A 25,532-nucleotide genomic window follows, 5' to 3' on the forward strand; every position below is an offset into this window, starting at 1 on the left:
ACATATCTACCCCCATCACTCTAGTATCCCTGTCCCCTTCCCCTATACATATCTACCTCCATCACTCCAGTAACCCTGTCCCCTATACATATCTACCTCCATCACTCCAGTAACCCTGTCTCCTATACATATCTACCTCCATCACTCCAGTATCCCTGTCCCCTTCCCCTCTACATATCTACCTCCATCACTCCAGTATCCCTGTCCCCCTCCCCCTCTACATATCTACCTCCATCACTCCAGTATCCCTGTCCCCGTATACATATCTACCTCCATCACTCCAGTATCCCTGTCTCCTTCCCCTATACATATCTACCTCCATCACTCCAGTATCCCTGTCCCCTTCCCCCTATACATATCTACCTCCATCACTCCAGTATCCCTGTCCCCTTCCCCCTATACATATCTACCTCCATCACTCCAGTATTCCTGTCCCCTTCCCCTATACATATCTACCTCCATCACTCCAGTATTCCTGTCCCCTTCCCCTATACATATCTACCTCCATCACTCCATTATCCCTGTCCCCTATACATATCTATCTCCATCACTCCAGTATCCCTGTCCCCTTCCCCCTATACATATCTACCTCCATCACTCCAGTATCCCTGTCCCCTATACATATCTACCTCCATCACTCCAGTATCCCTGTCCCCTATACATATCTACCTCCATCACTCCAGTATCCCTGTCCCCTATACATATCTACCTCCATCACTCCAGTATCCCTGTCCCCTATACATATCTACCTCCATCACTCCAGTATCCCTGTCCCCTTCCCCCTATACATATCTACCTCCATCACTCCAGTATCCCTGTCCCCTATACATATCTACCTCCATCACTCCAGTATCCCTGTCTCCTATACATATCTACCTCCATCACTCCAGTATCCCTGTCCCCTATACATATCTACCTCCATCACTCCAGTATCCCTGTCCCCTATACATATCTACCTCCATCACTCCAGTATCCCTGTCTCCTATACATATCTACCTCCATCACTCCAGTATCCCTGTCTCCTATACATATCTACCTCCATCACTCCAGTATCCCTGTCCCCTTCCCCCTATACATATCTACCTCCAACACTCCAGTATCCCTGTCCCCTTCCCCCTATACATATCTACCTCATCACTCCAGTATCCCTTCCCCCTATACATATCTACCTCCATCACTCCAGTATCCCTGTCCCCTATACATATCTACCTCCATCACTCCAGTATCCCTGTCTCCTATTCATATCTACCTCCATCACTCCAGTATCCCTGTCCCCTATACAAATCAAATCAAATTTTATTTGTCACATACACATGGTTAGCAGATGTTAATGCGAGTGTAGCGAAATGCTTGTGCTTCTAGTTCCGACAATGCAGTAATAACGAGCAAGTAATCTAACTAACAATTCCAAAAAAAACTGTCATACACAGTGTAAGGGGATAAAGAATATGTACATAAGGATATATGAATGAGTGATGGTACAGAGCAGCATAGGCAAGATACAGTAGATGATATCGAGTACAGTATATACATATGAGATAAGTATGTAAACCAAGTGGCATAGTTAAAGTGGCTAGTGATACATGTATTACATAAGGATGCAGTCGATGATATAGAGTACAGTATCAACGTATGCATATGAGATGAACAATGTAGGGTAAGTAACATTATATAAGGTAGCATTGTTTAAAGTGGCTAGTGATATATTTACATCATTTCCCATCGATTCCCATGATTAAAGTGGCTGGAGTAGAGTCAGTGTCATTGACAGTGTGTTGGCAGTAGCCACTCAATGTTAGTGGTGGCTGTTTAACAGTCTGATGGCCTTGAGATAGAAGCTGTTTTTCAGTCTCTCGGTCCCAGCTTTGATGCACCTGTACTGACCTCGCCTTCTGGATGGCAGCGGGGTGAACAGGCAGTGCCTCGGGTGGTTGATGTCCTTGATGATCTTTATGGCCTTCCTGTAGCATCGGGTGGTGTAGGTGTCCTGGAGGGCAGGTAGTTTGCCCCCGGTGATGCGTTGTGCAGACCTCACTACCCTCTGGAGAGCCTTACGGTTGAGGGCGGTGCAGTTGCCATACCAGGCGGTGATACAGCCCGCCAGGATGCTCTCGATTGTGCATCTGTAGAAGTTTGTGAGTGCTTTTGGTGACAAGCCGAATTTCTTCAGCCTCCTGAGGTTGAAGAGGCGCTGCTGCGCCTTCCTCACGATGCTGTCTGTGTGAGTGGACCAATTCAGTTTGTCTGTGATGTGTATGCCGAGGAACTTAAAACTTGCTACCCTCTCCACTACTGTTCCATCGATGTGGATGGGGGTGTTCCCTCTGCTGTTTCCTGAAGTCCACAATCATCTCCTTAGTTTTGTTGACGTTGAGTGTGAGGTTATTTTCCTGACACCACACTCCGAGGGCCCTCACCTCCTCCCTGTAGGCCGTCTCGTCGTTGTTGGTAATCAAGCCTACCACTGTTGTGTCGTCCGCAAACTTGATGATTGAGTTGGAGGCGTGCATGGCCACGCAGTCGTGGGTGAACAGGGAGTACAGGAGAGGGCTCAGAACGCACCCTTGTGGGGCCCCAGTGTTGAGGATCAGCGGGGAGGAGATGTTGCCTACCCTCACCACCTGGGGGCGGCCCGTCAGGAAGTCCAGTACCCAGTTGCACAGGGCGGGGTCGAGACCCAGGGTCTCGAGCTTGATGACGAGCTTGGAGGGTACTATGGTGTTGAATGCCGAGCTGTAGTCGATGAACAGCATTCTCACATAGGTATTCCTCTTGTCCAGATGGGTTAGGGCAGTGTGCAGTGTGGTTGAGATTGCATCGTCTGTGGACCTATTTGGGCGGTAAGCAAATTGGAGTGGGTCAAGGGTGTCAGGTAGGGTGGAGGTGATATGGTCCTTGACTAGTCTCTCAAAGCACTTCATGATGACGTGTGTATATATATATATATATACATATCTACCTCCATCACTCCAGTATCCCTGTCCCCTTCCCCCTATACATATCTACCTCATCACTCCAGTATCCCTTCCCCTATACATATCTACCTCATCACTCCAGTATCCCTTCCCCTATACATATCTACCTCCATCACTCCAGTATCCCTGTCCCCTATACATATCTACCTCCATCACTCCAGTATCCCTGTCCCCTTCCCCCTATACATATCTACCTCCATCACTCCAGTATCCCTGTCTCCTATACATATCTACCTCCATCACTCCAGTATCCCTGTCTCCTATACATATCTACCTCCATCACTCTAGTATCCCTGTCCCCTATACATATCTACCTGGTATTGGTTCTGACTTTTTAAATGTTTCCTGAATATAGTGTGCTTACTTTATTGTCTATTTCATATTCTTATTTGTCATGTTTTTTTTCTAGTATTACACTATTGATTATTGCATTGTTGGGTTTTGAGTTGTCAAGAATATTTCACTGTAGGTATTTCACTGTAGATTTAGCCTTGTGTTATAGGTTATTGTCCTGCTGAACTGCACCTATAATGTAGATTTAGCCTTGTGTTATAGGTTATTGTCCTGCTGAACTGCACCTAAAATGTAGATTTAGCCTTGTGTTATAGGTTATTGTCCTGCTGAACTGCACCTAAAATGTAGATTTAGCCTTGTGTTATAGGTTATTGTCCTGCTGAACTGCACCTATAATGTCGATTTAGCCTTGTTATAGGTTATTGTCCTGCTGAAAGGTGATTTCATCTCCCAGTGTCTGGTGTAAAGCAGAAGGAAGCAGGTATTCCTCTAGGGTTTTCCCTGTGCTTAGGTCCATCTTGTTTTTTGTTTTTTTATCCTGGAAAAACTCCCCAGGCTTTGCCATTGACAAGCATACCCATACCATGATGCAGCCTCCATGCTTGAAAATAAGGAGGCTGTTTCTCAGTGATGTGGTGTTTTGCGTTTAGGCCATAAAGTGTGTTTCTTTGCTGTGTTTTTTTAGCAGTATTACTTTAGTGCCTGTTTTTGGAATATGTTTTATATATTTGTATTCTGCGTATTTGTATTCCTTTTTTCAATCTGTCATTTACGTTATTATTGTGGAGTCACGACAATGTTCTTGATCCATCCTCAGTTTACTCCCATCACAGCCAATCTGAACTCTGTAGGTGTTTTTAAAATCACCAATAGCGTCATGGTAACATCCCTGAGCAGTTTCCTTCCCGGCCTGCAGCTCAGTTCAGAAGGACGACTGCGTCTTTGTGTCTGGGTGGTTTGAATACAGCATCGTTATTAACGGGTCCATGCTCTTAAAGACATCATGTTATTGTTACCCATCTACCAATCAAAAGCCTCGTAAGAAGGGCAGTGAAAAACTTCCTGGTCTTTGTAGTTGAATCTGTGCTTGAAATTCAATACTTGACTGAGGGACTTTACAGATGCTGTATGTATGGGGGACAGAGGAAGGAGTGGTCATTCACTACTAGACTGAGGGACCTTACAGATGCTGTATGTATGGGGGACAGAGGAAGGAGTAGTCATTCACTACTAGACTGAGGGACCTTACATATGTATGTATGGGGGACAGAGGAAGGAGTAGTCATTCACTACTAGACTGAGGGACCTTACATATGTATGTATGGGGGACAGAGGAAGGAGTAGTCATTCACTACTAGACTGAGGGACCTTACAGATGTATGTATGGGGGACAGAGGAAGGAGTAGTCATTCACTACTAGACTGAGGGACCTTACAGATGTATGTATGTATGGGGGACAGAGGAAGGAGTAGTCATTCACTACTAGACTGAGGGACCTTACAGATGTATGTATGTATGTATGTATGGGGGACAGAGGAAGGAGTAGTCATTCACTACTAGACTGAGGGACCTTACAGATGTATGTGTGTATGTATGTATGTATGGGGGACAGAGGAAGGAGTAGTCATTCACTACTAGACTGAGGGACCTTACAGATGTATGTGTGTATGTATGTATGTATGTATGGGGGACAGAGGAAGGAGTAGTCATTCACTACTAGACTGAGGGACCTTACAGATGTATGTATGTATGGGGGACAGAGGAATTTGAGTGGTCATTCACTACTAGACTGAGGGACCTTACAGATGTATGTGTGTATGGGGGACAGATTTGGAAGGAGTGGTCATTCACTACTAGACTGAGGGACCTTACAGATGTATTGTGTATGGGGGACAGAAAAAGGAGTAGTCATTCACTACTAGACTGAGGGACCTTACAGATGTATGTGTGTATGGGGGACAGAGGAAGGAGTAGTCATTCACTACTAGACTGAGGGACCTTACAGATGTATGTATGTATGTATGGGGGACAGAGGAAGGAGTAGTCATTCACTACTAGACTGAGGGACCTTACAGATGTATGTGTGTATGTATGTATGTATGTAAGTGGGGGACAGAGGAAGGAGTAGTCATTCACTACTAGACTGAGGGACCTTACAGATGTATGTATGTATGGGGGACAGAGGAAGGAGTGGTCATTCACTACTAGACTGAGGGACCTTACAGATGTATGTGTGTATGGGGGACAGAGGAAGGAGTGGTCATTCACTACTAGACTGAGGGACCTTACAGATGTATGTGTGTATGGGGGACAGAGGAAGGAGTAGTCATTCACTACTAGACTGAGGGACCTTACAGATGTATGTGTGTATGGGGGACAGAGGAAGGAGTAGTCATTCACTACTAGACTGAGGGACCTTACAGATGTATGTATGCATGTATGGGGGACAGAGGAAGGAGTAGTCATTCACTACTAGACTGAGGGACCTTACAGATGTATGTATGTATGGGGGACAGAGGAAGGAGTAGTCATTCACTACTAGACTGAGGGACCTTACAGATGTATGTATGTATGGGGGACAGAGGAAGGAGTAGTCAACCCCTATCATTTCACACAGAGTAAGTTAATTTAATTTAAGTTTTTTTTGTTCAGCCAAATTTGACTCCTGAACTAATTTCAGCTTGCCTTAACAAAGGGCGTGAATACTCATGTACCAATTATCTAAGTTATTTAATTGCTAGTCATTTGTAAAAATGTGTGTGTATATATAATATATATGTGTGTGTGTGTGTGTGTTTCTTTACTTTGACATTATCTAGTATTTTGTATAGATCAATGACAAAAAAAAAATCACAATTGACTCTATTTCAATCCCGCTTTGTAACACCACATAATGTGAAGAGATAATGATACCCACTGTATATAGTGGCTATTGATTCTGGTTTTTATTTTGGTTTTGAGGAGATAACGAAAGTTACTCCAAAGCGTGGAGAGGGTTTTTCTTCTTCTCTCGTTTCCTGTTCTATTGATCTGAATACGTTTTGTGAAAACTGTTCCACGGTTGTATCATTAAGTGTTCTTTAATGGAGTCATGCCAAGATAAAGGCCTAGGCTCTGTTCCAAATGGTACCCGATTCCTTATAAATATAACGAATACATACGAAAGTAGTGCCCTATAAAGGGAATTAGCGTGCAATTTGGAACACTTTGTAAGTGTTTTGAACAGCATGGTGAGCCGTCGTAGCAACTTGTTAAAAGAGAGGGATTTGGAGGAACTAATGCTTTCTCAGGCCGTCACACAGCCATTAAGGAACATGAAGGGCTTGGAGGGAGAGGGGGAGAGGGGGAGGGGGGGGAGAATCCCCGATCACGTCTCGTCTTTTTATTATGGGAACGGCAGTCGGAGGAAGACTTCTACTGCTTCATGGGTTTTTATTCTGAAACGGCTTTATTCGCGCACGGCAACAACAACAGAAATAACATTCAATATGCCTTTCTGCAATGCCTAGTTTAGTTACATTAATCCATATAACATTTATTGCATTATTGTGTGTTTGACTTCATCATGAAAAGCCTGGTTTGATTTAAACCAGGGACATAGACACTGCTCTGACACCGATAACCTGCTATCAGTCTGCCAGCCTCCTCCTTCTCTCCATTGCCTCTCCCTCTCCTCCTTCTCTCCATTGCCTCTCCCTCTCCTCCTTCTCTCCCTCTCCTCCTTCTCTCCCTCTCCTCCTTCTCTCCCTCTCCTCCTCCTCTCCCTCTCCTCCTTCTCTCCCTCTGGGCCCCCTCCTCCTCTCCCTCTCCTCCTCCTCTCCCTCTCCTCCTCCTCCCCCTCCTCCTCCTCTCCCCTCCTCCTCCTCTCCCTCTCCCTCCCTCTCCTCCTCCTCTCCCTCGCCTCCTCAGCCTTCTCTCTTGGGCCCCCAGCCTTCTCTCTTGGGCCCCCAGCCTTCTCTCTTGGGCCCCCAGCCTTCTCTCTTGGGCCCCCAGCCTTCACCTCTCTCTTGGGCCCCCAGCCTTCACCTCTCTCTTGGGCCTCCAGCCTTCACCTCTCTCTTGGGCCCTCACCCCTCACTTGGGCCCCCAGCCTTCACCTCTCACTGGGGCCCCCAGCCCTCACCCCCTCACTGGGCCCCCAGGTTGGGCCCCCAGCCCTCACCCCTCTCTTGGGCCCCCAGCCTTCCTCCGCTTTGCTCCTCTCTAGGGAGAGTTCAGTGGGGAAACCACAGAGCCAGGTGGGTTTTTCAAGTCACACATGACAGGTTTGTGCCACCACCACCCATCTTCCTAGTTGACATGACATAGCCCAAACCCATCCTCCTAGTTGACATGACATAGCCCAAACCCATCCTCCTAGTTGACATGACATAGCCCAAACCCATCCTCCTAGTTGACATGACATAGCCCAAACCCATCCTCCTAGTTGACATGACATAGCCCAAACCCATCCTCCTAGTTGACATGACATAGCCCAAACCCATCCTAGTTGACATGACATAGCCCAAACCCATCCTCCTAGTTGACATGACATAGCCCAAACCCATCCTCCTAGTTGACATGACATAGCCCATACCCATCCTCCTAGTTGACATGACATAGCCCAAACCCATCCTCCTAGTTGACATGACATAGCCCAAACCCATCCTCCTAGTTGACATGACATAGCCCATACCCATCCTCCTAGTTGACATGACATAGCCCAAACCCATCCTCCTAGTTGACATGACATAGCCCAAACCCATCCTCCTAGTTGACATGACATAGCCCAAACCCATCCTCCTAGTTGACATGACATAGCCCAAACCCATCCTCCTAGTTGACATGACATAGCCCAAACCCATCCTACTAGTTGACATGACATAGCCCAAACCCATCCTCCTAGTTGACATGACATAGCCCAAACCCATCCTCCTAGTTGACATGACATAGCCCATACCCATCCTCCTAGTTGACATGACATAGCCCAAACCCATCCTCCTAACTCGCCGGTTTGAAAACAAAACACATTTTTTTTCCCACTGAACTCTCCCACCGTGTGTGTGTGTGTGTGTGTGTGTGTGTGTGTATATATATATGACCTGTGTGTGTGTGTGTGTGTGTGTGTGTGTATATATATATGACCTGTGTGTGTGTATATATATGACCTGTGTGTGTGTGTGTGTATATATATGGTCTGTGTGTGTGGTGTGTGTATATATGACGTGTGTCTGACCAATACACATGTCTTTTGGAAACTTCTGTTCTGTTTCTCATCTGATGTACTTTGTTTCTCTGGTCTCTCAATCTGGGGATTTAAAACCTTTACAACACACACAGTACCAGTTAAAAGTTTGGAGACACCGACTCATTCAAGGGTTTTTCTTTATTTTTACTATTTTCTACGTTGTAGAATAATAGTGAAGACATCAAAACTATGAAATAACACATATGGAATCATGTAGTTACTAAAAAATTGTTAAACAAATCAAAATAGTTTTGAGATTATTCAATGTAGCCACCCTTTGCCTTGATGACAGCTTCAACCAGCTTCATAACATAGTCACCTGGAATGCATTTCAATTTGAACTTTGAAAGTTTCTTCAAGTGCAGTCGCAAATAATATCAAGCGCTATAATGAAACTGGCTCTCATGAGGACCGCCACAGGAAAGGAAGACCCAGAGTTACCTCTGCTGCAGAGGATAAGTTCATTAGAGTTACCAGCCTCAGAAATTGCAGCCCAAATAAATGCTTCACAGAGTTCAAGTAACAGAAACATCTCAACATCAACTGTGCAGAGGAGACTGTGTGAATCAGGCCTTCATGGTCAAATTGCTGCAAAGAAACCACTACTAAAGGACACCAATAAGAAGAAGACACTTGCTTGGGCCAAGAAACATGAGCAATGGACATTAGACTGGTGGAAATCTGTTTTTTGGTCTGATGAGTCCAAATTTGAGATTTTTGCTTCCAACCACCTTGTCTTTGTGAGATGCGGAGTAGGTGAACGGATGATCTCCGCATCTGTGGTTCCCACTGTGAAGCATGGAGGAGGAGGTGTGGGGGTGCTTTGCTGGTGACACCGTCAGTGATTTATTTAGAATTCAAGGCACACTTAACCAGCATGGCTACCACAGCATTCTGCAGAGATACAGCCTCCCATCTGATTTGGGCTTAGTGGGACTATTATTTGTTTTTCAACGGGATAATGATCCAACACACCTCCAGGCTGTGTAAGGGCTATTTGACCAAGGCGAGTGATGGAGTGCTGCATCAGATGACCTGGCCGCCACAATCCCCTGACCTCAACCCAATTGAGATGGTTTGGGATGAGTTGGACCACAGAGTGAAGGAAAAGCAGCCAACAAGTACTCAGCGTATGTTGGAACTCTTTCAAGACTGTTGGAAAAGTATTCCAGGTGAAGCTGGTTGAGAGAATGCCAAGAGTGTGCGAAGCTGTCATCAAGGCAAAAGGGGGGCTTCTTTGAAACAAATATTTTCATTAGTTTAACACTTGTTTGGTTACTACATGATTCCATATGTGTTATTTCATAGTTTTGATGTCTTCACTAGTATTATGCAATGTAGAAAATATCAAGAAAAACCATTGAATGTCCAAAATATTTGACTGTGTATACTTGTTTTGGTCACAAAAAGTAATGTATTATGTTTTGTTAAAAAAAAAAATATGGCATTTGTTTTATAAAACGCAACATTTAGATGATTCATGACATCAATAATTACATGTTTGGGCTGAAGTAAATTTAAAAAGGTTTCAAATGCTCAAACCTAGCTCTGTAATTAATTAATTTGATTTAAAAAATAAATAAAAAATGTACCTTTTTAAAACTAAAATTAAATTACTGCAACTGTTGATATTTACATCAATTTGCTAGAAAATCTTCTGAAATCTTTACCTCCCGAACCAAACTCTGTGGTTCTGTTTTTCTTCATCTCTCTGTTACTAACTGCTGTTCTCCTGAAAACTGTGGAGTCCGTGTTTTTTCTTATTTCCCCTCTTGACTGATCTTTCATTTCCTCTGCAAGCCGCTGCTGTTGCTGCTACTACCAGTACTACCAGTCCTGGCATTGGGGCTTTTCCCCCAGGTCCAGCTGCTTTCCATTGTCCCTCAGTCAACGAAGGTACAACCAACCCCTGACAACATTGCCCTCTAACTATATACTCTCTCTATCTTCATCTTTCTTTCTCTCTCAATTTCAATTCTCTCAGTTTCTCTCTGCCCCCCATCTGCCATGCGCTCATCTTCCCCTTGGTCCAAATAGTGCCCCATCTCGGTCGTGTGTTGTTTTTGTCTGTCTCTTCTGGTCTGTCTTTTGTCCTGGTGATTGTCCAAGTCTTTCCTATACAGGACCTATATTCACAAAGCATCTGCGTTGTTTTGCTGCTTTTTAAAATAAAATCCTAATAAGGCAACTGGATGCTTTGTGAATGTGGTTCCAGATGTCACTGTGTGTGTGTACTTTGTGTGTGTACTGTGTGCATGCTCGTTCCACCTGGGAGACTACCAGAAAACACAACCAACATCAACACATCCAGCTGAATCACAAGGACCCACTTGGCTTTTTCTCTCTCTTTTTAAGCAGTGCTGAATTTCAAGTTGTATTTTTCAGCTGGATTCAATGAGCATTTTTCCAGGTGGATTTTATTTATTTTTTAAATAGGAAAACTAATATGTGGTTTTCGTTTTCTCCTTTAATCACAAGAGAACACAGATTTTCAAGTTAATTCAATAGATTCATAGAAACGTACACTTTCAGGATAAATAACATTTTAAAAAGGATCTATTACATTTTCTCTGTCGAATCTAAATATGTTCGCTGATATTTGCAGTGTAACAGATAGTTCTGTAAATCTCCTGAGTGGCCTTTTATTCTTTAACAAAAGGCAGATCCAATGCTATTATTAGCAAATGATTAAACAATTGTTGCAGTTTAAAAAAAAATCAGTGTTGTAATTATTTTTTCGAAGCCTTTGATTTAATGAAATAATAAATCATTCATTTTTACAAAGATAGTGACATAGATGCCCCTGACATTTTGTTGAATTCTGTAGTGAGTAAATAGTGCCTTCAGAAAGTGTTCAAACTCATTATTCCACATTTTATCTGAATTCAAAATGGATTTATTTGAAATTGTTTTTACCCCATAATGACAATGAAAACATGTTTTTTTATATATATTTTTTTATATCTAATTTACATAAGTATTCACACCCCTGAGTCGATTTGTATCAGCACCTTGATATTAGATGCACCTGATATTAGATGCACCTTGATATTAGATGCACCTGATATTAGATGCACCTTGATATTAGATGCACCCTGATATTAGATGCACCTGATATTAGATGCACCTGATATTAGATGCACCTGATATTAGATGCACCCTGATATTAGATGCACCTTGATATTAGATGCACCCTGATATTAGATGCACCCTGATATTAGATGCACCCTGATATTAGATGCACCCTGATATTAGATGCACCTGATATTAGATGCTGATATTAGATGCCCTGATATTAGATGCACCTGATATTAGATGCACCCTGATATTAGATGCACCCTGATATTAGATGCTGATATTAGATGCACCCTGATATTAGACCCTGATATTAGATGCACCTTGATATTAGATGCACCCTGATATTAGATGCACCTGATATTAGATGCACCTTGATATTAGATGATATTAGATGCACCTTGATATTAGATGCACCTGATATTAGATGCACCTTGATATTAGATGCACCCTGATATTAGATGCACCCTGATATTAGATGCACCTTGATATTAGATGCACCTGATATTAGATGCACCTTGATATTAGATGCACCCTGATATTAGATGCACCTGAGCTGAGTATGGAGTGTCACAGCAAAGGGGTGTGAAATACTTACGTAAATTAGATTTCTTGTATTTCATTTTCAAATAAATTTGCAAACATTTCTAGACTCTGTTTTCACTTTTGTCATTGTTAGGGGGTTTTGTGTGTAGCAAGGTGAGAGAGAAACACATCTATTTTAAATCCATGTTGAATTCAGGCTGTAACACAACAGTACTTTGTGAATGCAGTATAAACACTCTTTTATTAGCGTTCTACACAACAGAACCAAACTCAAATGAAGGTAAGTACTTATTGTATGGGGCAGCATTGGATACTACCATACGATCTTCATATACAAATACATTTTGTATGCCGTGCATCCCCAAATCGGCAAGATTTAAATCCCGAACCATATATTTGAACGATATATGTGAATAGGATGCATACCATTGTTCGATATTAAATACTCTCTTCCACATTCATATGGTATTTAGATAACATTTCAAAGTTATTCAAATTGTCCACAAGCGCCGGTTGCTTCCTGGCTGTTTGTTCATGTCTGTCTGAAGGTTGTAGGATCTTCCAAATATCTTGATTCTATTATTTAATGCGCCCGTGAACGGATGTGACCATGTGACTGCTGTTATAACCCCCCGGTACTGTGTTACCATTTTGACTGCTGTGCCCCCTGGTCACTGTGTTACCCGGTCACTGTGTTACCATGTGACTGCTGTTATAACCCCCCCGGTCACCCCCTTGGTCACTGTGTTACCATGTGACTGCTGTTATAACCCCCTGGTCCCCTCCCTAGGTCACTGTTGATCTGTGGCTGCTGTTATAACCCCCCCCCCAGGTTACTGTGTTACCATGTGACTACTGTTATAACCCCCCCCTAGGTCACCTGTGACTGGTCACTGTCACTGTGTTACCACTACTGTTATAATCCCCCCCCCCCCTAGGTCACCCCTGTTATGGTCACTGTGTTACCATGTGACTACTGTTATAATCCCCCTCCCTAGGTCACTGTTGATCTGTGGGCTGCTGTTTATGACTACTGTTATAACCCCTGCCCCTTGGTCACTGGTTACCATGTGACTACTGTCCTAGGTCACTGTGACCTGTTGTCCTGTGTGACCTGCTGTTTTTAACCCCTGCAGGTTGGAGCCAGCTGGCTGCTATGCACTGTGTGATGCTGCCTGACCTGCTGGGTCTGGACAAGTTCAGACCACCTCTTCTGGAGATGTTGGCGCGCCGCTGGCAGGACCGCTGTCTGGAGGTAATACACTGTAGAGATATTTCAAATCTATTCAAACATGTCAACGTAAACTCTCTGGTGCACAGAGTAACAGGGCCAGGCCAGGATTAGGGGGAGCCGCGTGAGGGGTTAGAGGGAGAGACGCGTGAGGGGGGGAGCCGCGTTTTGAGTTTATTAGGGTTGCAGTAGTAGTAGGAGCAGCAGCAGCTAGTCTTTGGAAGTATGTTATTAGCATCCCCATTAGTGGCTGTTGGTATGTTATTAGGATCCCCATTGGCTGTTGGTATGTTATTAGGATCCCCATTGGCTGTTGGTATGTTATTAGGATCCCCATTGGCTGTTGGTATGTTATTAGGATCCCCATTGGCTGTTGGTATGTTATTAGGATCCCCATTGGCTGTTGGTATGTTATTAGGATCCCCATTGGCTGTTGGTATGTTATTAGGATCCCCATTGGCTGTTGGTATTTCATTAGGATCCCCATTGGCTGTTGGTATTTCATTAGGATCCCCATTGGCTGTTGCACTTGTCTTCCTGGGTTCCACACAAAACATAATACAGAATCCCCCTGTTTGTATGTTATTAGATTATACAGAACATCAATAGACAACAACAGCTCAAAGACAGAATGACATTATACAGAACATCAATAGACAACAACAGATCAAAGACAGAATGACATACATTGTTTTTTAAAGGCACACGTAGCCTACATACCAATGTTTACACACAAACTATCTAGGTCACATGGGGGAGAGGTTCTTTTATCTGTTTTTACAAACCAAGTTTGCTGTTTATTTGAGCAATATGAGATGGATTTGGAGATTTGGGGACTGTGAAAAGACCCCTGGTGGCATGTCTGGTGGGATAAGTGTGTGTGTGTCAGAGCTGTGTGTGAGTTGACTATGCAAACAATTTGGGATTTTCAACACTAATGTTTATTGTAAAGGGAAGAAGTGATGTAGTCAGTCTTAACACTTAACCAAGAGAGCCAGGGTTGGGGGTTAGCTCCGGCCAGGGTTGGGGGTCATTGGTCGATGAGTAGGGGCTCTTGGTTTCTAAATTCCCTCTCCTGTTCACTCTCTAGCCTCCTCTCCTGTTCACTCTCTAGCCTCCTCTCCTGTTCACTCTCTTCCCTCCTCTCCTGTTCACTCTCTTCCCTCCTCTCCTGTTCACTCTCTTCCCTCCTCTCCTGTTTCTCTTCCCTCCTTCCCCTCCTTCCCTCCCTGTTCACTCTCTTCCCTCCTCTCCTGTTCACTCTCTTCCCTCCTCCTCCTGTTCACTCTCTTCCCTCCTCTCCTGTTCACTCTCTTCCCTCCTCTCCCGTTCACTCTCTTCCCTCCTCTCCTGTTCACTCTCTAGCCTCCTCTCCTGTTCACTCTCTAGCCTCCTCTCCTGTTCACTCTCTTCCTCACCTGCTGTAAACCGCCCTGTGTTTCTCCGTTGGTCGAGCGTGGCGCTAGCAGACTTCAAGGGTCGTTGGTGCGATTCACACTGGGGCCACCCATTTTGAAAATGTCTGCACACATTTACATTTTTAAGGCGATTTGGATAAAAGTGTTTGCTAAATGACATATATTATTTTATTAGCTTCCAGGTTCATAACCTGTGTTTTATTAGCTTCCATAACCTGTGTGTGTCTGTCCACCGGCGTACACCCTGAGAGACTGACTGGTGTCCTTCCTGTTGGGATGTCTCTGTTGTCAGCTACTGATGTTAATATCCTGGGTCTTTCTCCACTAGGTGAGAGAAGCGGCCCAGGCCCTGCTCCTGGCTGAGCTGCGGAGGATTGGTCAGTCAGGCAGGAAGGACACCATCGACCTGTGGGCCCCCTACCTGCCCCAGTACGTGGATCAAGTCAGCTCACGTAAGTTTACATGTGCGGGCGGGGCCGGGGTGTGGGGCCGGGGTGTGGGGCCGGGGTGTGGGGCCGTGGTGGGGTGTGTGGGGCCGGGGTGTGGGGTGTGGGGCCGGGTGTGGGGTGCGGGGATACAGTCTATAACATCAGTGGGCAGTCAGTCATATTCTATAGCCAACCTCAGTCAGGTATATTCTATAGTCAACCTCAGTCAGGTATATTCTATAGCCAACCTCAGTCAGGTATATTCTATAGCCAACCTCAGTCAGGTATATCCTATAGCCAACCTCAGTCAGGTATATTCTATAGCCAACCTCAGTCAGGTATATTCTATAGCCAACCTCAGTCAGGTATATTCTATAGCCAACCTCAGTCAGGTATATTCTATAGCCAACCTCAGTCAGGTATATTCTATAGCCAACCTCAGTCAGGTATATTCTATAGCCAACCTCAGTCAGGTATATTCTATAGCCAACCTCAGTCAGGTATATCCTATAGCCAACCTCAGTCAGGTATATTCTATAGCCAACCTCAGTCAGGTATATTCTATAGCCAACCTCAGTCAGGTATATTCTATAGCCAACCTCAGTCAGAGCTGCCCTTTATCCGTATATTTTACTGTGTTCTCAGTTCTTTACAACATGTATTTCCTAGGTGCTCTTTGTCCGTCAGAACAAAAGTTGTGGGATAGAGGGGTTGTGAGCTCTTATTATAAACAAGGAACAACCAAAGAAATGTACCAGAACACGGAACGAAATAATGGATTGTGAGCGGCTGATCGAAGCCTTCGAATTGAGCTTCTGTGGTACGGTGTGGGCGTTGAGACGGGAAGAGAGATGTGTGTGTGTGCGCGTGTGTGGGGAGAGGGACTTGTGTTTCTTTACACACAGCTCCTGTATTGATCACACAGGTCAGATGTTATTGATAGTGGGCAGAATCAAGAGAAGCCAGGCTTCACAGGGGGACGCCGCTAGCCCCCTGTCGTCACGGCGACGCCGCTTCCCTGTCGTCACGGCGACGCCGCTTAGCCAACCTGTCAGGTCACGGCGACGCCGCTTCCCTGTTGTCACGGTGTATGGGACAAACGCACGCAATGCATGGGAAGGCAGTGTGGGAGTGTCACAGTGGTGTTTTGAAAGTGTATTGTGTTATTGAGCTGCTGATCCATCCCCTGATAGAGGTGAATGTCTTGTTGAGGTGTGTGTGTGTGTCCGCTATGTGATGTGAGTGGCCGTGCCTCTCAAAGCATTAACCAATTAGCCCCATTCCAACATTTAGCCTGAACCTACTATCAGGGTGTATTTACTGGCTAAATACATTAGACAAGGTAATGAGGCTCAGACAGGCGGACAGGCAGACAGACGTTCTCACTATATAATATATAGTGCACTACTTTGGTACTATATATTGTGCACTACTTTGGTACTATATATATAGTGCACTACTTTGGTACTATATATAGTGCACTACTTTGGTACTATATATAGTGCATGTGGAAACCTATTCCAACCAGAAACACACAGACCAAGAAAGCATGAGTAAACACACCTTCACTATGGTGAAACACTACAACATTACAGAAATACGCTATGGAAAAAGAAGGAACAGCAAGTCAGACATCAACTGTATGAAGAATCCAATGGATCTAACAATTGGAACTCACTAAACATAACTTTATTGTTCCTCAACTTGTGTATGATATAATTAGACTAGCATAGCTAAATAAAGGTTAAATAAATTAAAAAAATATATATATTTAATATTCTTTTTTTTTTTAGCTTTGGGTCTCTACCTTTATCCAATATAAAAAATATATATATATATTTTTTTAGCTTTGGGTCTCTACCTTTTATCCAATATAAAAAAATATATATATTTTTTAAATTTGCTACATGAGACCGAATCAAGCCGGTCCGTCACATTCATGAATGTGTATTTCAATGCTAGTGATGGCCAAATGTAAATATTTTATATATATATTTATATATATTTTTAGAATAACTAAAGTGGTCATAAAATGTATCAAATCCATATGTCAGCGTAGAACCCCCCCCAAATGTAATTGGTTTTTACCAAATTACCGTACGAAAGACCATGGATTTACCCAGCACACCCTAATTGACAAACAAACAAAACAAAAGCAAAGTCTTCAATGCATATTGATTTCAAAAAAAGCTTTTCACTCAATTTGGTCTGAGGGCTGCTATATGAATTGATGGGAAGTGTTGGGGGAAAAACATGCAACAAATGTAGGAAAACCAGTGTTTTGGTTAAAATGGGCAAAATACACGTTTTTTCCCTCAGGGCCGTGGGGTGAGACAAGGATGCACCTTGAGCCCCACCCTCATCAACATATAGAGTATATAAATTAATTGGTGAGGGCACTAGAATAGTCTGGCTCAGACATTTGACTTCAGAATCTAATAGGGTGTTTGCTCATGAACTGGTGCTTCTGTCACCAACCAAGGAGGGCCTATAGCAGTTCCTAGATCTTCTGCACAGATTGTCAGACCTGGGCCCTGACAGTAAATCTCATTAAGACAAACAATAATGGTGTTCCAAAAAAGGTCCAGTTGCCAGGATCACAAATACAAGTTCCGTCTAGACACCGTTGCCCTAGAGGACACAAAAAATCAGCCTAGATATCAGCGCTGCTGTGAACGATCAGAGAGACAAGGCAATAAACATCTTCTGTGACATCAAATCAAACTTCATTTGTCACATACGTCGAATACAGGTGTAGAACTTACCGTGAAATGCTTACCTACAAGCCCTTAACATACGGCTGAAATCCCGTTAACGGGATCGATTTGACAGTGAAAGTGCAGGAGATAAACGTGTTGTTAATCCCACCATAGGGTCCGATTTCAAAAAGGCTTTACGACGAAAGCATACCATGCGATTGTTAGGTCAGCGCCAAGTCACAGAAAAACACAGACATTTTTCCAGCCAAAGAGAGGAGTCACAAAAAGCAGAAATAGATCAAATTAATCATTAACCTTTGATTATCATCAGATGACACTAATAGGACTTCATGTTACACAATACATGTATGTTTTGTTCGATAAATTTCATATTTATATCCAAAAATCGCAGTTTACATGGGTGCGTTATGTTCAGTAATGTTTTGCTTCCAAAACATCTGGTGATTTTGCAGAGAGCCACATCCAATTTACAGAAATACTCATTATGAATGTTGATGAAAATATACGTGTTACACATGGAATTAAAGATATGCTTCTCCTTAATGCAACCGCTGTGTCAGATTTCAAAAAAGCGGTACGGAAAAAGCACACCATGCAATAATCTGAGTACAGTGCTGAGGCACCAAAACAAGCCATACAGATATCTGCCATGTTGTGGAGTCAACAGAAGTCAGAAATAGCATTATAAATATTGTTACCTTTGATGATCTTCATCGGAATGCACTCCCAGGAATCCCAGTTCCACAATAAATGTTTGTTTTGTTCGATAAAGTCTATAATTTTTGTACAAATACCTCCTTTTTGTTGGCACGTTTAATTCACAAATCCAAATTCACAAGGCACAGGCACTTTGTTCAGACAACAGTTTCAGTTCGTAGAAACATGTCAAATGATGTGTAGAATAAATCTTTAGGATATTTTCATCATAAATCTCCAATAATATTCCAACTGGACAATTGCTTTGTCTTTAGAAATGAAAGGAACAGAGCTCGTGCTCACGGCATTCTACCAGACCTCTTAGTCAAACAGATCTTATTTGCTCCCCCTTCACAGTGGAAGCCTGAAACAAGGTTCTAAAGACTGTTGACATCTTGTGAAAGCCTTAGGAAGTGCAATCAGACGAAATTTTACACTGTGTATTGGATAGGCAAAGACTTGAAAACCTACAAACCTCAGATTTCCCACTTCCTGGTTGGATTTTTTTCTCAGGTTTTTGCCTGCCATATGAGTTCTGTTCTACTCACATACAACATTCGAACAGTTTTAGAAATTCAGTCTGTTTTCTATTCAAATCTACTAATATTATGCATATCTTAGCTTCTGGGCCTGAGTAGCAGGCAGTTTACTCTGGGCACCTTATTCATCCAAGCTACTCAATACTGCCCCCAGCCATAGGAAGTTAACCAACAGTGCAGTTCAAGAAATAGTTAAGAAAATATTTACCAAATAGACTAAAGTACCACAATAACAGTTGCGAGGTTATATACAGGGGGTACCGGTACCGAGTCAGTGTGCGGGGGTACAGGTTAGTTGAGGTAATTTATACACGTTGGTAGGGTCTTCCAAATGGACAATGACTCCAAGCATACTTCAAAAGTTGACCAAATGGCTTAAGGACAACAAAGTCAAGGTATGTGCAGTGGCCATCACAAAGCCCTGACCTCAATCCTATAGAACATTTGTGGGCAGGACTGAAAAGTGTGTGCGAGCAAGGAGGCCTACAAACCCGACTCAGTTACACCAGCTCTGTCAGGAGGAATGGGCCAAAAATCACCCAACTTATTGTGGGAAGCTTGTGGAAGGCTACCCGAAACGTTTGACCCAAGTTAAACAATTCTGACCCACTGGGAATGTGATGAAAGAATTAAAAGCTGAAATAAATCACACTGCTGCTGTTCTGACATTTCACGTTCTTAAAATAAAGTGGTGATCCTAACTGACCTAAGACGTGGAATTTTTACGAGAATTAAATGTCAGGAATTGTGAAACTGAGTTTTAATGTATTTGGCTAAGTTGTATGTAAACATCCGACTTCAACTGTATTAGGTGAAATACCACGGTGTGCAATCACAGCAGCAAGATGTTGTGCAAATATGAATAAAGGCCATTGAATTGAGTCTCTTTTCAGCAGTTAGAGAAAATATTCAGACCCCTTTTGATTTCCACATTGTTACTTTACAGCCTTGTTTACAGCCTAAAATTAATTCAATGTTTTTTTTCCCCCTCACCAATCTACACCCGATACCCCATAATGACAAAGCAAAAACAGGTTTTTATAAATGTTAGGAAATGTATACAATATTTTTTTAAATGAAGTATCACATTTCATATGTATTCAGACCCTTTATTCAGTACTTTGTTGAAGCACCTTTGGCAGTGATTAGAGCCATGAGTCTTCTTGGGTATGACACTTCAAGCTTGACACACCTGTGTTTGGGGAGTTTCTCCCATTCTTCTCTGCAGATCCTCTCAAGCTCTGTCCAGTTGGATGGGGAGCGTTGCTGCACAGCTATCTCCAGGTCTCTCCAGAGAACTTCAAATCTGGGCTCTGGCTGTGCCACTCAAGGACATTCAGACACTTGTCCCAAACCCACGTTGTCTTGGCTATGTGCTTAGGGTCGTTGTCCTGTTGGAAGGTGAACCTTCGCTCCAGTCTGAGGTCCTGAGTGCTCTGAAGCAGGTTTTCATCAAGGATATCTCTGTACTTTGCTCCGTTCATCTTTCCCTTGATCTTTCCCAGTCCCTGCCGTTGAAAAACAGCCCCACAGCATGATGCTGCCACCACCATGCTTCACCGTAGTGATGCTGCCACCACCATGCTTCACCGTAGGGATGCTGCCACCACCATGGTTCCCTGTAGGGATGGTGCCAGGTTTCCCCACAGCATGATGCTGCCACCACCATGGTTCCCTGTAGGGATGGTGCCAGGTTTCCCCACAGCATGATGCTGCCACCACCATGCTTCAACGTAGGGATGGTGCCAGGTTTCTTACAGACGTTTGAACTCTTTGTCCTGAATGCCAATCTTGCTTCCATCAGACCACATAATCTTGTTTGTGGTCTGATTGTCTCCACCATAAAGGCCAGATTGGTGGAGTTCTGCGGAGATCGTTGTCCTTCTGGAAGGTTATCCCATCTCCACAGAGGAACTCTGGAGCTCTGTCAGAGTGACCATCGGGTTCTTGGTCACCTCCCCGACCAAGGCCCTTCTCCCCCGATTGCTCAGTTTAGTCGGGCGGCCAGCTCTAGGAAGAGTCCTTCAATGCTGCAGAAGTGTTTTGGTACCCTTCCCCAGATCTGCCTCGAGACACAATCCTGCCTTGGAGCTCTTACAGGCAATTCCTTCGACCTCATGGCTTGGTTTTTGCTCTGACATGCACTGTCAACAGGTGGGACCTTTTTACATAGACCGGTGAGTGTGTCTTTCCAAATCATATCCAATCAATTTAATTTACTGCAGGTGGACTGCAATTTGTAGAAACATTCCAAGAATGATCAATGGAACCTGGATGCACCTTAGCTCAATTTCGAGTCTTGGGGATGTCATTATGGGGCATTGTGATGTCATTATGGGGCATTGTGATGTCATTATGGGGCATTGTGATGTCATTATGGGGTATTGTGTGTAAATTGCTTAGGATATTGTTTTATTTAATATGTTTTAGAATAAGGCTGTAACGTAGTTAAATGTGGTAAAGTTGAGGGGTCTGAATACTTTCCCGAAGGCACTGTATTTGTGACTTTCAGAAATAGAGACATGAAGGCTGAAGTTAGAAACGGCTTATCTGCCTGCCTGCCTCCCGGGCTGAATAATTAATGCAGAGTGGAACCCCCCCAGGGAGGCATCCTCCTCTTCCCTCCATCCCTCTCTCCATCCGTCCATCCCTCTCTACATTTCGTCATCCAGCCCACAGAGGATATCTTTATCCCCAACATCCACCCAGCTTCTCCTCTGATCTGTTCTGCTGTGTGTGGTCCTGGAATAGAGGGGTTGTGCCATGTCCACAACAGTGGAGCCACCAGGCCACACTGACGGGACAGACACTGGTGGCTCTGGGGAACAGCTGCCATGGCAACGGACCCTTGCTGCTCAGTCTAGTGTTACCACGGGGAGGGGGAGAGATTGAGAGAGAAAGGGGAGGGGGAGTTAAATTTGGTTTATTTATTTCACTTGCTTTGGCAATGTAAACATGTTTCACATGCCAATAAAGCTCCTTAAATTGAATTGAGAGTTGTGGCGGCTGACCTCGGCAGGGGAACAAGGCGGCAGGGGTCAGTGAATCGGATATCTTTTCGTTTTCCTCTGCAGCGCTCCTCTCTCTGCCTTCCCAAAGTGCTCTGGGACGGGTCTCTGGTCTCTCTGCCTCCCCAAAGCGCTCTGGGACGGGTCTCTGGTCTCTCTGCCTCCCCAAAGCACTCTGGGACGGGTCTCTGGTCTCTCTGCCTCCCCAAAGCGCTCTGGGACGGGTCTCTGGTCTCTCTGCCTCCCCAAAGCGCTCTGGGACGGGTCTCTGGTCTCTGGTACATGGCTGTTGGCCTGGCAGCATGTATACAGAGGTTTGGTCCAGGCAGGGAGAATGTGACAGATCCTATGTAGACCTGGGTTAGAATTGACTCACCACACACTACCATACTAACCCAGCTAGCTGTATGTGTCTATATAACGTGTGGTTCTAATCCAGTGTCTATACAACGTGTGGTTCTAATCCAGTGTCTAAACAACGTGTGGTTCTAATCCAGATGGCTGTATGTGTCTATACAACGTGTGGTTCTAATCCAGATGGCTCTGTGTCTATACAACGTGTGGTTCTAATCCAGTGTCTAAACAACGTGTGGTTCTAATCCAGTGTCTATACAACGTGTGGTTCTAATCCAGTGTCTATACAACGTGTGGTTCTAATCCAGATGGCTCTGTGTCTATACAACGTGTGGTTCTTATCCAGTGTCTAAACAACGTGTGGTTCTAATCCAGTGTCTATACAACGTGTGGTTCTAATCCAGTGTCTATACAATGTGTGGTTCTAATCCAGATGGCTGTATGTGTCTATACAACGTGTGGTTCTAATCCAGATAGCTGTATGTGTCTATACAATGTGTGGTTCTAATCCAGATAGCTGTATGTGTCTATACAACGTGTGGTTCTAATCCAGATAGCTGTATGTGTCTATACAACGTGTGGTTCTAATCCAGATGGCTGTATGTGTCTATACAACGTGTGGTTCTAATCCAGATAGATATGTGTCTATACAATGTGTGGTTCTAATCCAGTGTCTATACAATGTGTGGTTCTAATCCAGTGTCTATACAACGTGTGGTTCTAATCCAGATGGCTCTGTGTCTATACAACGTGTGGTTCTTATCCAGTGTCTAAACAACGTGTGGTTCTAATCCAGTGTCTATACAATGTGTGGTTCTAATCCAGATGGCTGTATGTGTCTATACAACGTGTGGTTCTAATCCAGATAGCTGTATGTGTCAATACAACGTGTGGTTCTAATCCAGATAGATATGTGTCTATACAATGTGTGGTTCTAATCCAGATAGCTGTATGTGTCTATACAATGTGTGGTTCTAATCCAGATAGCTGTATGTGTCTATACAACGTGTGGTTCTAATCCAGATGGCTGTATGTGTCTATACAACGTGTGGTTCTAATCCAGATAGATATGTGTCTATACAATGTGGTTCTAATCCAGTGTCTATACAATGTGTGGTTCTAATCCAGTGTCTATACAACGTGTGGTTCTAATCCAGATGGCTGTATGTGTCTATACAACGTGTGGTTCTAATCCAGTGTCTATACAATGTGTGGTTCTAATCCAGATGGCTCTGTGTCTATACAACGTGTGGTTCTAATCCAGATGGCTGTATGTGTCTATACAATGTGTGGTTCTAATCCAGTGTCTATACAATGTGTGGTTCTAATCCAGATGGCTATGTGTCTATACAACGTGTGGTTCTAATCCAGATGGCTCTGTGTCTATACAACGTGTGGTTCTAATCCAGATAGATGTATGTGTCTATACAACGTGTGGTTCTAATCCAGATGGCTCTATGTGTCTATACAACGTGTGGTTCTAATCCAGATGGCTCTATGTGTCTATACAACGTGGTTCTAATCCAGATATGTGTCTATACAATGTGTGGTTCTAATCCAGATGGCTGTATGTGTCTATACAACGTGTGGTTCTAATCCAGATAGATATGTGTCTATACAACGTGTGGTTCTAATCCAGATGGCTGTATGTGTCTATACAACGTGTGGTTCTAATCCAGATGGCTGTCTGTGTCTATACAACGTGTGGTTCTAATCCAGATGGCTCTGTGTCTATACAACGTGTGGTTCTAATCCAGATGGCTGTATGTGTCTATACAACGTGTGGTTCTAATCCAGTGTCTATACAACGTGTGGTTCTAATCCAGATAGCTGTATGTGTCTATACAACGTGTGGTTCTAATCCAGATAGATATGTGTCTATACAACGTGTGGTTCTAATCCAGATGGCTGTATGTGTCTATATAATGTGTGGTTCTAATCCAGATAGATATGTCTATACAATGTGTGGTTCTAATCCAGATGGCTCTGTGTCTATACAACGTGTGGTTCTAATCCAGATGGCTGTATGTGTCTATACAACGTGTGGTTCTAATCCAGATGGCTATGTGTCTATACAACGTGTGGTTCTAATCCAGTGTCTATACAACGTGTGGTTCTAATCCAGATGGCTCTGTGTCTATACAACGTGTGGTTCTAATCCAGATGGCTCTGTGTCTATACAACGTGTGGTTCTAATCCAGTGTCTATACAACGTGTGGTTCTAATCCAGATAGATATGTGTCTATACAATGTGTGGTTCTAATCCAGATAGATATGTGTCTATACAACGTGTGGTTCTAATCCAGATGGCTGTATGTGTCTATACAACGTGTGGTTCTAATCCAGATGGCTGTATGTGTCTATACAACGTGTGGTTCTAATCCAGTGTCTATACTACGTGTGGTTCTAATCCAGTGTCTATACTACGTGTGGTTCTAATCCAGATGGCTGTATGTGTCTATACAACGTGTGGTTCTAATCCAGTGTCTATACAACGTGTGGTTCTAATCCAGATGGCTGTATGTATATATTTGCTTGGTACAGGGACTCCACACTTTCATTTGAAAAAGCACCACTGGACCTACAGAACTCTATTCCCCTAAGTGTAGGCTAGCTAGATGTCCTACCTGCTGTTAATTCTCCTCTCGTAAACTTTAGACTTCCTCTGCACTTAAGCAGATCTGTTACAGTGGAAAGGTCACTGATGCACAATGGTGTACACAAGCGGCCATGCTGAGGCACACACACACACACACACACACACACACACACACACACACACACACACACACACACACACACACAAGGCCATGTTGAGGGAGGAGAGCCAAACTAAGGCAATGAATAAGTGACCTTTTACAGGGAGGTAACATTTAGAAGAGTATAAAATGGAAACCAGTTTATTCCTATGAGGAGTATGTTGTTGATATGGCTTGGAAAACATAGCCATTGAATTATTTGTTATTATTGGAGAAATGTTGACGGAAAGGGTAACGGTGAGTTCTCTTATTTATTTATTTA

At 43.6% G+C, this 25,532-nt stretch overlaps 1 protein-coding gene across 3 annotated transcripts in view; it reads left to right on the forward strand.

Moving 5' to 3' along the window:
• Positions 1–25,532, forward strand: part of LOC112219891 (WD repeat-containing protein 7) — a 352,753-nt gene that overhangs the window by 100,924 nt on the left and 226,297 nt on the right. For 2 of the 3 annotated variants that reach the window (XM_042302729.1, XM_042302731.1), the window contains 3 exons: positions 10,297–10,392; positions 13,254–13,372; positions 15,095–15,218. In XM_042302729.1, the coding sequence (XP_042158663.1) occupies positions 10,297–10,392; positions 13,254–13,372; positions 15,095–15,218 (339 nt within the window). The remainder of the gene's footprint in view (positions 1–10,296; positions 10,393–13,253; positions 13,373–15,094; positions 15,219–25,532) is intronic. The other variant, XM_042302730.1, reaches the window with a different exon arrangement.

This window comes from Oncorhynchus tshawytscha, linkage group LG20 (assembly GCF_018296145.1).
Source record: "Oncorhynchus tshawytscha isolate Ot180627B linkage group LG20, Otsh_v2.0, whole genome shotgun sequence".
Classification (NCBI taxonomy): Eukaryota; Metazoa; Chordata; class Actinopteri; order Salmoniformes; family Salmonidae; genus Oncorhynchus; species Oncorhynchus tshawytscha.